This window comes from Tenebrio molitor, chromosome 4, assembly GCF_963966145.1.
Source record: "Tenebrio molitor chromosome 4, icTenMoli1.1, whole genome shotgun sequence".
In the NCBI taxonomy this organism is placed as follows: domain Eukaryota; kingdom Metazoa; phylum Arthropoda; class Insecta; order Coleoptera; family Tenebrionidae; genus Tenebrio; species Tenebrio molitor.
In genome coordinates, this window is record NC_091049.1 from 6601835 (window position 1) to 6618581 (window position 16747).

Here is a 16747-nt window from a genome sequence, read left to right on the forward strand (position 1 = left end):
TGTGAGACCTGTCAGCTAGAGCTAATCGTGGGTAAAAATGAATACCTTTGAAGAAATGACCGACATGCTACATGTCAGATCTAAACTCCATTCGAGGTACGGAAACAGCGTGTCCTTGTCAAATTCATTGCGTAACAAATGCTGTAGCTGACAGCAACTTGATTTTATTCGCTTTTTCATTAAAATGTCTCAATTATTATTTATTAAACATTTTTATTTTTTCAAAACTTTTCAAAAAACAAATAATATTTTTATACAGCAATGTTTAGAAAAATAGTGACTTTAAAAATAAGTAATGAAAAACATATGTCACAATTTAAAATAAGAAAGTTAAATATCACCCCACTTAAACTGCTTCTTTAAAAAATAAATATTATATGGCAGTTCATAGTCCCTTAAACGCCTTTTCATTTGATATATCGCTTATTGAAATCGGACAAGAAATAAAGTTGCTAGAGCATTTAAAAAAAAAATTGGATCACCCTGTATATGAAAATTATTTAATTGTCTGTTTATCCAATTGTCACTCGTTAGCCACTTTTAACATAGTCATCTGCCGAATGCTTTCACGCAATTCTTTTTTATCGGCTAACTAATTGGCATTCGCAAATCATTAAGTTTTTATAGATGCATTTTTAAGAAAACATATTTTTTTAACCCAACACGTTCAAAAAATTTGTTTTTAGTGGTCGTGATCCACATCTTTAGCAACATCTTTCTGACTCTCATTGCCCTCGTAAATTATTCATGATTCTTCGCGATAACAACTCGTTAAAACTTGTAATCCCAGTTTGTGCCGCATAATACAGTTAACATAGTATTTTAAATTGTGTTTACATCAATAATTTTGTAGCAAAACTTGTTGTTGGTCACACTTTTTAAGTCAGAAGATAGTTTATGCAACATGTGTATAATGCACTACTTTATTTTACAAGTGGGAAGTTTACACAGACGACCGCAGCGATAGTTGTTATCTGTCTAAAATAGTAGTTTATTTGACGAGTTTGTGTGTAAATTGGGCCTTTTTTGGCACGCGTGGGCCATTTTAAAACGCGAGTGAAACGAGCGTTTTAAAGGCCCACGAGTGCCAAAAAAGTCCCAATTTACACACGAACGAGTTGAATACAACGTTTTTTTGGTTCGACGAGCCCTTTAAAGGCTCCAAATCGCTTAAAACCTTTAAAATTAGCTTGACGTTTCGTTTTGACAAGTTGTGACATTTATCAAAATCCGTTCGCATAGGAGAAAATTCTCAAATTCTGACAGTGTCGAACAAAAAAATACTTTACATAATTTGTACATCGGGTGTTCATTTAAATTTCTCCTTAAAGTTGGCGTTGAAGAGACGATTATGAATGTCAGTCTGCGTAAAAACACAAACAACGTAGAAAGTGAGGTTAGATTTAAACAGCTAATCCGTAAACCGTAATCCGTGGTGCGTTCACAATGGACTCTTCAACGCCTACTTTGAAGATAAATTTAAATGAACAACGATATAATTTTTGAACAAGATACCCACTTATTTTTATTAAAGATGGTGCAAGACATATTTTTGTGTCATGTCACATCTATAGGTATAATCATGAATAAATACGTGTTATTGATTTATGCGAAACCAATTTCAATTTAAACTGCGATATTACCATGTAATGCAATTTAATACACACATATAATTATTGAGCAATTTATTGCCGGCTGTCGAGATAATGGTTTCTAAGAATGAGCTAAAAGTACAAAAGACAATTTTTTTATTTTTCTAATAACACTTGATTCACATAAATTGCATAATGATAAACGTAATTGTGAATGCATACGTTTAAATGCACCAAACGTTTATCTACAATGCATTTTTGTTGTCCAATACAATGTAGGTCCCAACTTTGCTTCGCAAAATTGTCAAAAAAAAGATCTGCAATTTGCAAATATCTTTATTTTCAGAATAACATGAAACAACAATAAAGCAACTGCCAATCGTATTAATAACATTCCTATTCTATCTGCGACTACATAATTATTACCGGAATCAATCTATTTATCGTCAAACAGATCAGAAATCGGTACTTTGTCAAGAAGATTCTGAAACAATGAAGAAATCACCTGTCCGAGACCACTCTCATAACCAGATTTAACATCAGCAAAGACTTCTTTCCAGTTATCGTTCAAAACTTGATTAATATTGTCGCCCAAAGCTTTATCTCCGTCAAATAAATTACTCAGAGTGAATTGAATCGATCCAGGTTCTATTGCCATTTCACTTTTGGTCACTCGATAATGCTTTTTGTTTTTTTTCTCGTACTCTTCCAAGAAGAAATTGAAATTGAGTTTTACTCTCTCTGAAAATAAATTTTTCATTGTGTCGCGGATCAAAGCGTATACGTGTTTTTAATATGTACCTAGGACAAGGAGTCCTGGTCCTTTTCCTCTAATCGGAAGAACTAAAATTCTTCCATCAATCTCATAATCAGCTTCTATGCGAAAATCTGCGTAAACAAATTCCAGGTTAAGAATGTTCTCTTTGGTGTCCATCCTGTTTACAAGAATTGCATTATTAATTATCATGTTTGCTAGACGCGAGATTTACACTTACTTTGCTTTTAGCGTGAAATCCTTGGTCAAACCTTTGATTTTAACGTTGTGAAAATTTTGAGCGAATCCTACTGGTCCGGTCCCAGCACCAACCGTTAATGATGGTATTTCCAGCGGTTCCAAACTTGGCAAACCAATGGCGCTTTGGGGTTGGCCCAACTGTCTAACAGCGTCCGCGACAGCGGTTGACAAACACTGGTCCAAGTCGTCCCGTTTTCTGTTGCATTTTTTGAAAGTTGCCGCTAAGGAAAATAAGAAATCGAATTCAATCAAAAATGTGCTTTTATTTCTCTTTGGTGTGTTCTTGAAAGCAGAAAATTTGGAAAATATCGATTTTAGTCTAAATGGTTGGTCACTCAAAATTTCGAATTCATTTCAAAAATATTTGCGACAGTTTCATGGAAAGATTACTTACGGAGCTTGCTGGTGCAACCCAAGTTGATCAAAATGAGACACAAGAGTACTGTATACTTGATCATTGTTGGTAGAAGAAGAATCTCTAGTAAATTAGCTACAGTGAAGTTTATTATTTATATGAAAAACAACAAATTAATTGCACGTGATGTATAATATTTATATTACACATAATATTACATAGCTATTTCTCTACGCAAGTATGGCATCATCGATGCACTTTAGAGTCAGTTTTATTATGTACATAACAATCACTTGCGGTCTGCTTTTTTGTTAACATATCTTCTGTGATTGATTTTCGAATTATGAAAAAAAATGATCGATAAAATTATTCAAAGATTTTGCAAGCAATAAACTCTTGCGAGATGTAATTCTTAATTACGAGAGATTTCTCTATTTCTTTTGATCCAATCGTCTAAGAGATGAGATATTCCTATTTCTAACATCGTAGTTGGCGTAGAAAAGCACACGAATTTTGGATGTGCCGCTAGCCTTGTAACAGATAGGCTAGTATCTGAGATAAAGTCCATTTTTTAATTATCGTCCGATGGATCAATTAATAAGCAGAACAACTGTTATCTTTCTATCTTTTTTTATAATTGCAAAAATAATATTGGAATTGTGCAGAGTTCTGAAAAGAAGTGTTTATTGAAAAACAAAGTAAAAACGGAGGACTGAATTTGCAGAAAAACTAAGAAAGCACGAAAGAACACAACTCATAATCTCAAAATTAAAATTTGTCATGACATCTGTCTCAAGTTGCCAACATAAATTTTCAAATATTGGTAGTACCATGCACTGCTGTCAGATGTCAAAATCCGAGACAGGTCACGTCGACTTCTTAATTGGGATCAAACTCATGGGATTATAATTAATAAATGGACGACGGACGACTTGGTAATTGTGGCAAAGAGTGAAAGAGAAATGAAAGAAATGATGAAGAACCTGGGAAAGTATGCGAGAAAGAAAAATCTGAAAGTGAATGTTGAGAAGACGAAAATGATGGTGTTCAATAAGAGAAAGAGGAAGAGTGAAGAGAATGAGTGGAACTGGAAAGGAAGGGAAATACACCTTCAATGAAAGAGCCACGGATAAGGCACATCTCAGAGAGATACTCAGGAAAGCAAACAAGGTAGTGGGATGTGTTTGGGAAATAGGAGAGAGAAAGTGGTGAAGTGATTTCAGGTGGAGAATGATGATGATAGAGAGTATATTGATGTAAGGGGATGAGATCTGGGGATGGAAAGGACAAGAAGAAGTAGAAAAAGTGCAAGGAAAATATGCAAGGAGATGGGTGCTAGGAGTGGACAGAGAAATACCAGGTTATATAATGAGGGAAGAGTGTAAGAGGAATAGGCTCTAAGAGTGAAAGCGGGAAAGAGAGCGCAAAGTTTGAAGACAAAATGGATGGAAGAGAAAAGTGCAGAATGCTTATGGAATGCTGGAGAGAAAAGAAAAAGAACAAGGAGAAGAAGGAGAGAAAGGAGTACCTACCTACTACCAGAGGAACGGGTATGCCAGTAAAGAAGTGGAAAGATTAAGAGCAAAAGGAAGATGGATCAGTGAAAGGGACAAAGACACAGACAACCAAGAAAGAAGGGAAAGAATCAAAGAATCCAGATACCATAGAAAGTATGAGAGGTGTATGAGAGAGGAAATGTGGAATGGAGAGAGAAAGGGAGAGAAAGGAACGGGGAGAAATACTGAATGAAGACGGAAGGGAGATAGGATGTATGAAATAGGTATGGAAGAGGAGGGAAAGGGTAGAGAAAGAAAGAGGTGGGGAATAGGGAATTTTTGGAATCGTATTTTTATATTTGTAATCAGGAATCCGAAAGCCCGAAGGGCAAATAATTCATTATGTATTGCCAAAACTTAAGGGTTTGCTTTTTTCTTCCTCTCTGCACTTGGAAAAATGTTTTAAAAGTTCTAAAAGTTTAATAAAATAACAAATAAATTTAAATTGAGTTGAACACATTGTATTTATTTCATTATTAAAATGATACATTTTTTTGGGTTATACGAACTATCTTTATCCCTCCATTCTTATTCAATACATTTCACTACACCGTTCACATCAAGAAACAAATCCAAAAATTGAAAATAAAACGAACTTATTATTAAACTCCGTCAAAAAGATCCTCAAGAGGTACCACCTTTAAGAAATTATTAAATATGTGAGCGTAGCCTTCTCCAAAACTATCCAGATAAGCTGGACTAAACTTGTCGAATATTTCCTTCCAACTTTCACTCATCTCTCGATTAAATGCATCATTCAAGGCCTTGTCTTTAAACAGATTTTCATAATAGAAAGTTATCGATTCGGGCTTCATCTCCAAGTGGCTACCAACAACCCGTAAATATTTTTTGTTGTCCTTGAGGTATTCCTCCAGAGTAAATTTAACAATGTAGATCGCATTCTCTAAAATCATAATTGCAACATACACAAACTTGGCGTGAAGGAAAACTCACTTAAGATCGCAGTCCCAGCCCCAGCAGAATCGAACGCCAAAAGAAACATTCTACCCTTAGCTTCGTAGTCAAATTCGTATCGAATTTCCGGATAGGAAACTTCTAGTGTCAAAGTGTTATCTCCAAAATTCATCCTGACAAAAACAATGATTGTTTAAAAGTTTTATTAATTCTCAACAGGTACTGCTCACTTCGCTTTGACGATGTCGGGTTTAGTAAAACCGTTAACTCGTATGTTTCTAGATTTAAGAGGAAGACTGTTCTCACTGTGTGCAGCCGACTTGGTATTTCCAGTTGGTTGCAGAACGTGTCCAAGATTGGGCAAGTGGTACTCTTCAATCGGCTTACCCAACTGGCTGATGGCATTCTGTACGGCTCTGGACAAACATTCGTCGAAATCTGGCTTTCTCTTGTCACATTTCGTGAAAGTCGGAGCTGAAACGACAAGACTTGCAGATTCACCACAAATATACAAAAATAATGTTTACGCAGTTTTAAGGAGGTGCATACGAGTATGTTCACTACTACAACAAGAAGTAGAAATAGTTTCATTTTAAAGCGTGATCTGATGACACAGTATGGTACTGCTTTTCTATGCAGTATTTATATGTTGTACCACAAGGACAGTACTCATGTAATTGGCTTAAAGTGCAAGTACTATTCCAGATTATGTTTTTATTCATATTGTAGTGTTTTCTTTATTAAATAAATTGACATAAGTTGTTAATGAAGTGCAATATAAATGAGTTAATACCAATATTTCTTTAATTGTATTTTATGAAATTTCAATAAGCACTTCAATATTTCTCATCCTATTGAGGTACTACATCGACACCATTGATTCACTATAAAGAAATTTGGACATTCCTAACATTTTCCCTCGAATCACTTTCATCTATTTATTCTGGTTGACATAAAATAAAAGAAAAAGTCTTTCTCTCTCGTCTTTCTTAAATAAAATTTAAAACTGAAGGATCGTAAATAAACTTGACGCAGTTGAACATAATCATTATTATTATTATTATTATTATTATTATTATTAGAATACGTCTATCCCACAGAACGAGTCCAATTAAGGGATAGGAGAATAGCAAGAGAAAAGAAATACATACAGAAAACATTACCGAAAGATGTCAAACGCATGTTGATGTACGTTATAATTTTCGCACATGGTATATAAAGGAGAATGTTTCTGAATATCAATACGCGGAGTAGGTAGGTAAAAGCATACATGGTTTCGGGAGGTCAGGCGGGGAACCAGAAAGTAGAGCTTGCTCAAAAGATTACTACAATCTATACGGTAATGTATCAGATTACGAAGAAAGCTCATTGAAGCGTTCACGCGTCTAGTCTTAAGATCCTGACATTCGAAACGCTCAAGGAGTTCAGATTGCGAGCGACCCCTTTCGGGATAAGTACCATCAATTCTATGGGCCAAGAACTTAAGAAAACGACGCTGGACTTTTTCCAGATTTTGAATGTGTGTTTGGCAATTTGAAGACCAGATAATACTTCCATATTCGAGACGAGAACGAACGAAGGCAAAATATAACATTTGATATCACTGAAATTTTTAGTGCATCTTATAATTAATCCCAGAGATCGCAGCGCCCCGGAGACTATAACATTTATATGATTTGAAAATGTTAATCTTGTATCAAAAGTAATTCCCAGGTCGCAGATCATGTTGTCTCTAGTAAGCAAACAGTGATCTATGTAGTAATCAAAGAGGATTGTAGTGGATTTATTCGTGTAGGACATAGCATGACATTTTTGAACATTTAAAAACAGATTGTTACATTTGCACCACTCTTGTATCCTAATAATATCTCGCTGCAGCATTTCACAGTCATGTGTGTTAGATATTTTTCTGTACACTTTAAGATCATCCGCATACATGAGAATATTGGACTCGATGTTTACACTGATGTCGTTAATAAACATGATAAAAAACAGAGGCCCAAGAACAGAGCCCTGCGGAACTCCAGATGATACAGTGATTTCTTTAGATCTAAATCCGTTACACATTACAAATTGCTTTCTGCTCCCAAGGTAAGATTCGAAGAATTGCAGCAATGATTCTGAGAGACCAAATTCCCGAAGTTTGCATAACAGAATGCGGTGATCCAACCGGTCGGTATAGACCACATCAACCTGTAGCCTGGCATCAAAACATTCAGCAACAAATTGCGTAAAGGAGCACAAGTTAGTTACTGTAGAACGACCACTAACGAAGTCGTGTTGAAATTCGAAGATCGTGTTGCGAACGCTTGCAAACAAAGTGTCATACAGGATGGATTCAAACACCTTAGAGAAGTTGCAAATAAGAGATATTGGTCGATAATTTTCTACTTGAGTTCTGTTGCCTTTTTTGAAGATTGGCGAGATACTTGACAATTTCCATATTTCAGGGAATTTGCAGGTTTTGAGAGCAAGATTAAACACCAACTGCAAGGGATACGCTAGGACTGAGGCACAGTCTTTTAAGAGAAACGCAGGAATATTATCGGGACCAGCCGTTAATTTGGGTTTAAGTTTCTTTAGGGCTGATGTTACGTCTGATTCAGATATGAAAGGAGTGTTTACATTATTAGTGTCAGAATGAATAACGTCCCGGCCAGTGAAAACTCCCGAAGCAGTGTAGCACTGTTGGAAGAAATCTGCAAAAGCATTGACGATGTCGTTTGGATCTTGAAATTGATTATTTAAATATGACATGCGACCTGGAACACCCTTAGAGTTTTTGATGCTATTAACGTGAGACCAAAATTTTTTTGGGTCAGTTCTAATGCTACCTTCAATACTGTCAATATAAACCTTATACGCCTGATTGATGTCGTGTTTAATTTGCGAGCGGATCGTTTTGAATATCTGGCATGTTACGGGATTGTTATTAATTTTGTATTGACGCTAAATTTGCCATTTCCGTTTAATATTTTAATAATCGATGAGTTGAACCAGGGCGGATAACAACCATTGTAACCGCTGCAAGTCTTTGGGACACACGTATCTAATAAGTTGTTAAATTTGTTGTAAAATAGAGAGCAGGCTATGTCAACATTGGTGCAGTCTTCCAAAAAAGACCACTCTGTGGATGCAATTTTCTTATATAACATGTGAAAATCAGCTTTCCTGAAATTCCATCTCTTAAAGTTTTTATTGCTGAAGGATTTAACTGTTGACACGTTAAGGCTTAAATTCATTAAAAGAGAAGGATGATGTAAATCTTCTGATAAAAGAACATCGACTGCCTTAAAAACGGCGCATTCCTTATTACACAAAACAAGATCAAGATATCTATCGAAGTTGTTAGGCACTCTATTATATTGAAGCAAATTATAGAATTGTAGGAAATTGAACAAAACTGAGGTTTTACCATCATGGATAGAAGTGATAGTCATATCAAGGGTGTAAGCTGGTATATTAAAGTCACCTAATATCATGACATTTTTACCCTGAATATAGTTCAGCTGCCCAAGCAATTGAAACAACAAATCATACTCTTCCAGAGTTGACTTGGGATGAATATAAACTAGAAACATGTAAAGACAGAACTTGTGACAAACAATTTTTACTCCTAGAATGTCCGTAAATTGCAGATCGTCAAACCCATCCAATGAAAGATCCAACCTATCTACTATAAACTCACGCCTACTCGCGAAGAGGACACCGCCAGCTCTAGATAGATTCATTTTCGTTAAATCTCTGTCGGATCTGAGAGTATAGTAGTTGTTATTGTTGCACAACTCAGAATCTAAAACGGAATCATTAAGCCATGTTTCAGTTAAAGCAATAAAGTCATAACTGCAGGATGAGATAGCATTATACAACTGTGTTAGCTTAGTATTGAGACCGCGAACGTTCTGATAATAGATTGAAACATTTTTCCCCTGATTATGAATGGACGATGGAGACGCTTCGGGCGAGAGACTGTAAGAAACTGATACTAATTGCTATTTGATACCTAAAATTTCAGATTTTATTTTATTAAGAAGCCTCTGATAAGCTTGGCAGTCCCTCACATCCCAAACGGAATGATTAACATCAAAGAGAAGTCAAAATCCCAGAATGAAAGTTAAACGTTTTGTTCATTGTTATTTATTAATTTGCAATACTTGCACAAAACTATGTCCAACACCAGTTGTGACAACATTTGAAACTGGTTTTTGGAGCTTTTTGCGTCACCAAGAGTCCACGCAGGACTTCCTCGACGTGATTGCATAAATAACTTTTAGTTTAATGCATCTTTGTGAATTAGTTCGAAATTGATAAACCTATGAGTTTAGAGTACAAACTTCTCAAGGAATCTTTCCACTTTGATTTTCCAGTGTTGCGTATTTCTATACCGGTTTCATCACACAGCTGTGGATATAAATAGAATAATAGTAGTTTATTTAACGAGTTCGTGTGTAATTTGAGCTTTTTTTGGCATGAGTGGGCCAGTTTAAAACTCGAGTGAAACGAGAGTTTTAAAGGTCCACGAGTGCCAAAAAAAGCCCAAATTACACAAGAACAAGTTGAAAACAAGGTTTTTTTGTTCGATGAGCCCGCCAAAGGCTCCAAATCGCTGAAAATCTTTAAAATTAGCTTGACGTTTCGTTTTGACAAGTTGTCAAATTTATCAAAATCCGTTCACACAGGAGAAAATTCTCAAATTCTGACAGTGTCGAACAAAAAATGATATAAACAACTAATTACAACTACATCAGAGATGTTTCTTACTTTGCTGTTTACATTCACAACCATCGCTTCTTTACTTCAAGGAAAAAAGAGATAAGGGCCATCTATGCAAAGCTAAATTTCCTGTACTAGATAGAAAAGAAATTTTGCTTTAATGGGACAATAGGAAGACTCTGTCCACGTGACAACTATTGATGACATTAAAATGCCAAATAAGTGTTGCCATACTTTTTTTCTTTGGACTTGGTTGTTTAGGATATTGAATTTTAATCTATCCGATAGTTTAAAAAATCTTCCAACTTTGTTCCAAAAATGGTTTAAATATTTTCATCAGAACAAAAGTTAACAGGAGGTATAAGTTTTACCATGCAATTCCCTATGGCAACAGTTAAAAAACTGCACTGTATAAACTTTGCCGAAATCGAAAAGTTGTTTTCAAGGTTAACAACAGCACATCGTTGACGTTTCTTTCACGTTTCAACGAAAAATCTTCTTACCAATGGCGTCGCGCTTGGCAATAAAGCTGGTAAATTACCCGATCTTACGAATGTAAAATATTGTTCTTGTTCTAATTTTATCGAGACTTTAAAACATCTTTTTCATTATATTTAATAAATAAGTAATGTAACGAGGACAAAGACGAATTTTATTATTATAATTAATTGCACAATTATTCATTCAAAATATTAAGTACCATTTCAGTTATTTTTCTGACTGATACTTTTTGTTCTTGATCGACCAGCCTACTGAAAAAGATAAAATACAAGTGTTCAACCCACTTTAGACACCATCAAAAAGTTCAGTGACGGGTACATATTTTATGAAATTATTGAAGACGCCGTCTAAGATCTGACCAATAGTTTCCATATAGTACCGTCCAGCTTGCCGCAAAACAGGTTTCCACTTTTACGTCAAATACTCGTTAAGTTTATCATTAATGCCTTCATCTTTCACAAGATTTTTAAAATCTAGTGTTATGCTTTCTGGGTGCACGTCAAGTTTACTGTTGACAACTTATATCTCTGACCAGCATCAATGTACTCTTCCAAGATGAAACCTTTCAGTAACTTTAAGTTCTCTGCAATGTGAGACAAGTAGACGTAGTACGTCGCCTCCATTTTGTCCATCTTCCTGTGGCCAAATATTTTCATATTCATGTATTTCAAGGGAACATGCTCGCTGTCCAGAAGGGGTATCAGAAATGGATCAACACAAGGTAAATTGTACTCGTCCATTGGTTTATTCAACTGAGTAATAGCATCATGTGTGGCCCCAGATAAGCATCGGTTAAAATCTGGCTTCCTTTTATCACATTTTGTAAAAGTAGGAGCTGAAACAGATTTTGCTGATTGACAATAAAAAGAAAGAGTTATTTTTACGCAAAGTCAGACAAGCGCTAAGGTTCACACAGATTCCAAGAAGTATGAGTTGTTTCATTTTGAACTGTGTGTGTACCTTTATGACAAAAAGGCGGACTTTATTTAATGAACTTAAAATGCAAATTTTGACACGAAATGTTCAAGTTCTTCTATTTTTATAAAATAAATTAGTCCGCATATTTTTTTATGAAGTGCTAATTGAATACGTAGTTGGTAATAGACGAAGATGAACAAGTGAAAGACGTAGTACTTCGTGTGAACCGCAACACAGACATTAAGTGGTAATACCTGTGAAATTGAAATTGAACAATATAAAAGAATCCGAACAATAAATACCTTGAAAATGAAAACACTACATCGTGTTTTCAGTATTTGTGGTACCGAAAGCTGAAATGTGAATGATTTTTTACTCTCAACTCAAGAGAAAGAGGAAGAGTGAAAAGAATGAGTGAAAATGAGAAGAAAGAAACAAGTAAACGAGCTGAAATACTTGGGTTACACATTCAACGAAAGAACCACGGATCAGAGAGATAGTGAAGAAAGCAAACAAGGTGGTGTCTGGAGAGAGAAAGTGAGGAGGTGATTTCAGGAAGGAGAGGAAGGAGAGAGAGAAATACTACGAACAGGTATGCCTGTGAAGAAGTGGAAAAATTGAGAGAGAGAGAGAAGGAGACTCAGACAAGCAAGAATTAAGGGAAAGAATCAAAGAATCCAGAAACAGGAAGTATGAGAGGTGTATGACAAAGGAAATTCCGGACTACTTGGGGAGAGCGAGTGCAAAAGAAAGAAAAGTGTTGTCGAGATTTAGATGTGGGAACGAGAAAGAGAAAACAGGTATTGGTTGGAAGGAGAGGAAAGAAGGTCCAGAATGTGCCATGAAGAGAGAGAGACAATCGAGCACATGTGGAATGGATGTAGCAAAATGAGAGAGAGGGAGGGAAAGGAACGGGGAGAAATACTGAATGAAGACGGAATGGAGATAAGATGGATGAAAGAAATATGGAGGAGGAGGGAAATGATAGAAAAGGAGAGGGGTGGGGGATAGGCATTAAAATAGTTATTTGTACAACTAGTTATGAAAGTCATACTTTTTTTCACGAATTTGTAGATTGATTAACGAGGACGTAGCCCGAGTTAATTAAGCAAATAAGTGAAAAAAAGAGACATTCATAACGTGTTGTACACACTATTTTTTTGCATATCGATGTAAGTTGAGAAATTTGGTCTAAAAGTATTCATGAAAAATTCCAAAAAAAAATAGGTATGCTTTGACAATCATTTCCAAGGAGATGGAATACAATGACGCAAAAAAGTACTACTTTCACTACGATTTTTCGTGTAAAAAAGTGCTACTTTCACTATGATTTTGCGTGTAAAAAAGTGCCACTTTCATTACGATATGCAAAAAAGTTTAATTTTGGAGTTGTTATTTTAGGTTTAATTACATATTTATACTGTAACTAGCAATCCGAAAGCCTGAAAGGCAAAATAAAGCAATTTCTTCTTCTTACTCTCAACTTAACCAAAGTGTGACTGGTGTATTTAAAGATTTGGAAAAACACTAGATTGTGATTGTAAAAAGAAGAATTGAAACAACAGATTTTGTAGACGGCAATGAATGTTTAAAAAACAACCATTTGACGTGGGTTAAACCGACGCAAATGTTCACACAAATGATAAGAAGTAAAAACAAATTATTCTAAACTGCGGCAACACGATCATCTCTCTATTTGTATTTATTTTAATATGAAGGACAATCGTTTGTTTTGAGGTATTGATAATAATTGACTGTTATAAGCGTAAAGTGCAAATATTATTGAGAGTGCAAGAATTGAACAGGCTATTAAAAATATACATAATAAATATCATAATTAATATAAACACCTAATTACGAACACGTCATAGTTTTTGTAACGGTTCCCAATAATTGGAATCGAATTCTGTATTTCTGAAATATATATTACTTCAGTGCAAAAGATTTTGTGCTTTAATGAATACCTATCCCTGCGCTAATCCCTTTAAATTCTAAAGAAACGTATTCACCTCTCTTTACAAAAACTCTGATTCAAATGTTATTATTGAACTTAAGAAAAAAAATTGAAATTGTTTGTTTATTTGTTTTTTCTCTATATCCTTTGACTGGTTAACTGGTTTATACGGAGTGATCAAGAATGACTGAGTCTGTTGGTAACAATGAAATTTGGCAAATTTAAAATTTACCAACGAAGGTTAATTTTTGTAATAGTATAAACATAACCTGCATAACCAAGAATGTTTTTAATGTCATCGCAAGTTAAAAAATCCGGTCAGTGCGTGGTCAGTGCCAATTACTAGACAAAAATCACCAGTATTTTCAATTGTTTCATTGCCAACAGACTCAGTCATTGTTGATCACGCTGTACTTTTACATTTTTTTTGTAGCCTGTACTCGTATATACATAATTAAGTATGTTGGATAAATATATTATAAGTGATAGAAATGCGCTTGCGCACGAGTGGGACACTTCACACGAGTTTCATAATGGCATTTCGATCACGTGTGATATACGACGTTTTATCTTACAGGTGCAACTATTGCAAAAAATCCAAGAAATGAAGTTTCATTCAAGTCAAATGACAGCTCTCTAATTTACCCAATAATGAGTACTTTATCTCACTTGTGATTAAAATTTGACCTCTGTCACCGAAAACAATGGTCTAAGGTAGCTCAAAAACTCCACCTGTAAGATAAAAATATGTATTGATATTAAAAATGCTTATTAAAAATTGTATTAATAAATTAATTCAATTAAGTTAATGTTTCCGTGTTTTCTTAACTTTTTCATTTCTTTTTATACCTACCAATTATTGTTTAATTTTAAATTGATATCTTCGGAGTCAAATTTTTATCGAATTTCTGGATGAGATGGTTCTTGCTGCCAACAATAGTCGTTGACGATTTCCCCTAGCACAAAGCACTACTTACTTCACCGTCGATTTTGGTACAACCATAAATTCGGTAGTTCCTAAATTGATTACGGTAATTGCTTCCGCTTTGCCTACTCGATTTGGGCTCTATTAACGACAACTGGTTTAATCAATTGGCTGCTTTCAGTCTGGTCCAGGACAAATATTCGTTGAAATCCGGTTTTCATTCTTCACGTTTCGGAAAAGATGAGACTGAATCAACACATTTTCCAGATTGACAATACAGGGAAGTGGTACATTTTTCACCACATTGAAGAGGTGTAAAGCAACACAACAAGATATCAAAATTGTTCCATTTTGATTAGCAACGATGAAATGATTTTTTTCCTTTCTTGCTTGTATTTATGTATTTCAACATGAAGGACGAGAGTCACATAATGAGGTTAAAGTGTAAAAACTGTTCCAGAATGTATTTTTATTGATATTTTTCTGTTTCACATTCGAATTAATTGATATAATTTATTAAGTACCCTCCCAATAATTGTGTACACTACAAATATATTACAAAAAGAAGTGGGCTTAATCGGCATCCTTGCATTATATAGATTGTTCACTTTTGATTTTCATAAATAAATTCATGTTCTGTCTTTTAATTACAATTCTAAAAGTTTCCGAAAACTTATTACAGCTTCTAATTTTTCCTCACTTTCTTTATCTTTACATACAGGGTGATTCTGAAATAAGTTTGGAAAAAAATGTGGAATATCCTTGACACAAACTAATTCTGCGTAAATGACTTTTGGAGGTGAAATCAAAAGGATGGAAATTACCCTATGAATACGGAAAATTTGTCCGAATTTTTTCACTTCATTAGCAACCATTGTTACATCAACTCCACAATAAAGTCGTAGGTGCAAGCACACTGCTTTGTAGATGTTTCTGTGGAAATGATCGAGAGGAGTAATATTACGTTTGTGAATGACGGGCACATTTTACCTTGATTATTATTGTTGCTAAACTACCAAGATAATCAGGTAATCACCTTTAACTCAGCAGCGTACTAGCAAACGTAAAAACTTTTATAAGAATTTTTTTTTGTCTATGACTTCTTCTCGTCATCACCAATTACCGGTTTTTTTTCCAAACTTATTTCAGAATCACCCTGTATAAACCTATTTTTAATTGTAAAATTAGTATTCAAAAGGAAATTCAAATTCACAATGGAATAAAACATTACATTTATTTCATTACATAATTCATAACACAATAAGTTATTAAAAATCACCAAAGAGTCACTAAACTGTTGAAATCAAAAAACGCAAATCTACCAATTAAATATAAAATAAACATGTTACTGTATTCCAGCAAAAAGATCCATGAGAGGTACCACTTGTAAGAAATTATTGAATACGTCACCGTAGACCTTTGCATAACTCTCCATATAAATCGCATCGAAATTGGCATGAATTAGCTTCCAATTTTTGCTCAGCTCTCGATTAAATGCATCATTCAAGACCTTGTCTTCGAACAGATTTTCATAATTTATAGCTATCGATTCCGCTTTTATCATCATATTGGTACTGGATACTCGCAAATATTTCTTGTTGTTCTTGAGGTACTCTTCTAGAGTAAACTTAATGGTGTAGGTCGGATTTTCTGAAATTCTGATTTTGGGAGAAATAGAATTTTTGTGATAGAAACTCACTAGAAATCACAGTTACAAGTCCAGCGGCATCCAAAGGTAGAATCAACATTTTACCCTTAGCTTGGTAGTCAAACTCGTACCGAAGTTCTGGGTTGGACAGTTCTACTCTTAGTGTGTTATCTTCAAAATTCATGCTGCAGAAAGTCTTTTACTATTTTTCTTAACACAGAATAGGTACCACTCACTTCACTTTGGAACTGTTGATTTTGGTACGACCGTAAATTCGGTAGTTCTTAAATGTGATGGAACTGCTCCAAATTTGCTGACCCGATTTGGGGGTTAGTGACGCGAACTTGAAGGGCTCAAAACTGGGCAAATTATATTTCTCCATCGGTTTAGACAACTGACTGATGGCATTTTGTACAGCTTTGGACAAACACTCGTTGAAATCGGGCTTTCTTTTGTCACATTTCGTAAAAGTTGAAGCTGAAACAACAGATTTTGCAGATCGGCAAACAACAAAAGTGGTACATTTTTACGCAGCGTTAATGAAGTGCAAGTGTTCACCCAGATAACAAGAAGTAACAATAATTTCATTATGAATTATGGCAAAAATATGCTCTTCTTCCTTTACTTCCTGTATTTATGTATTTCAACATGAAGG

General features: G+C 34.8%; 3 protein-coding genes across 3 annotated transcripts; all 3 read right to left on the reverse strand.

Annotated features, from left to right (window-relative positions):
• Nucleotides 1-1910: 1910 nt before the first annotated feature.
• On the reverse strand, nucleotides 1911-3088 carry LOC138128087 (protein takeout-like). Its single transcript, XM_069044281.1, has 4 exons — nucleotides 3002-3088; nucleotides 2588-2828; nucleotides 2394-2527; nucleotides 1911-2333 (listed from the first exon to the last, which is right to left on the reverse strand). Exons 1-4 carry the CDS (start codon nucleotides 3063-3065, stop codon nucleotides 2029-2031), a joined length of 744 nt encoding a protein of 247 aa, XP_068900382.1. The 5' UTR covers nucleotides 3066-3088; the 3' UTR covers nucleotides 1911-2028.
• Nucleotides 3089-4736: 1648 nt separating this feature from the next.
• Nucleotides 4737-6225, reverse strand: LOC138128088 (protein takeout-like). The gene is made up of 4 exons (XM_069044282.1): nucleotides 5961-6225; nucleotides 5664-5907; nucleotides 5473-5606; nucleotides 4737-5422 (listed from the first exon to the last, which is right to left on the reverse strand). The coding sequence occupies exons 1-4, from the start codon at nucleotides 6022-6024 to the stop codon at nucleotides 5121-5123; spliced, it is 744 nt and encodes a 247-aa protein (XP_068900383.1). The 5' UTR covers nucleotides 6025-6225; the 3' UTR covers nucleotides 4737-5120.
• Nucleotides 6226-15699: 9474 nt separating this feature from the next.
• Nucleotides 15700-16729, reverse strand: LOC138128269 (protein takeout-like). Its single transcript, XM_069044456.1, has 4 exons — nucleotides 16623-16729; nucleotides 16329-16569; nucleotides 16144-16277; nucleotides 15700-16094 (listed from the first exon to the last, which is right to left on the reverse strand). Exons 1-4 carry the CDS (start codon nucleotides 16678-16680, stop codon nucleotides 15790-15792), a joined length of 738 nt encoding a protein of 245 aa, XP_068900557.1. The 5' UTR covers nucleotides 16681-16729; the 3' UTR covers nucleotides 15700-15789.
• Nucleotides 16730-16747: the final 18 nt, after the last annotated feature.

Excerpts from the sequence above, each read along its gene's own strand:
- LOC138128087 (XM_069044281.1), bottom strand. The coding sequence starts at position 3,065 with ATGATCAAGTATACAGTACTCTTGTGTCTCATTTTGATCAACTTGGGT. Across the intron at positions 2,829-3,001 it reads GGGTTGCACCAGCAAGCTCC|CGGCAACTTTCAAAAAATGC; the intron begins GTAAGTAATCTT and ends TATTTTCCTTAG. Across the intron at positions 2,334-2,393 it reads ACCAGGACTCCTTGTCCTAG|AGAGAGTAAAACTCAATTTC; the intron begins GTACATATTAAA and ends ATTTATTTTCAG.
- LOC138128088 (XM_069044282.1), bottom strand. The coding sequence starts at position 6,024 with ATGAAACTATTTCTACTTCTTGTTGTAGTAGTGAACATACTCGTATGC. Across the intron at positions 5,908-5,960 it reads ATGCACCTCCTTAAAACTGC|CTCCGACTTTCACGAAATGT; the intron begins GTAAACATTATT and ends TTGTCGTTTCAG. Across the intron at positions 5,607-5,663 it reads CCCGACATCGTCAAAGCGAA|GATGAATTTTGGAGATAACA; the intron begins GTGAGCAGTACC and ends TGTTTTTGTCAG.
- LOC138128269 (XM_069044456.1), bottom strand. The coding sequence starts at position 16,680 with ATGAAATTATTGTTACTTCTTGTTATCTGGGTGAACACTTGCACTTCA. Across the intron at positions 16,570-16,622 it reads TTGCACTTCATTAACGCTGC|CTTCAACTTTTACGAAATGT; the intron begins GTAAAAATGTAC and ends CTGTTGTTTCAG. Across the intron at positions 16,095-16,143 it reads ACTTGTAACTGTGATTTCTA|AAAATCCGACCTACACCATT; the intron begins GTGAGTTTCTAT and ends TCAGAATTTCAG.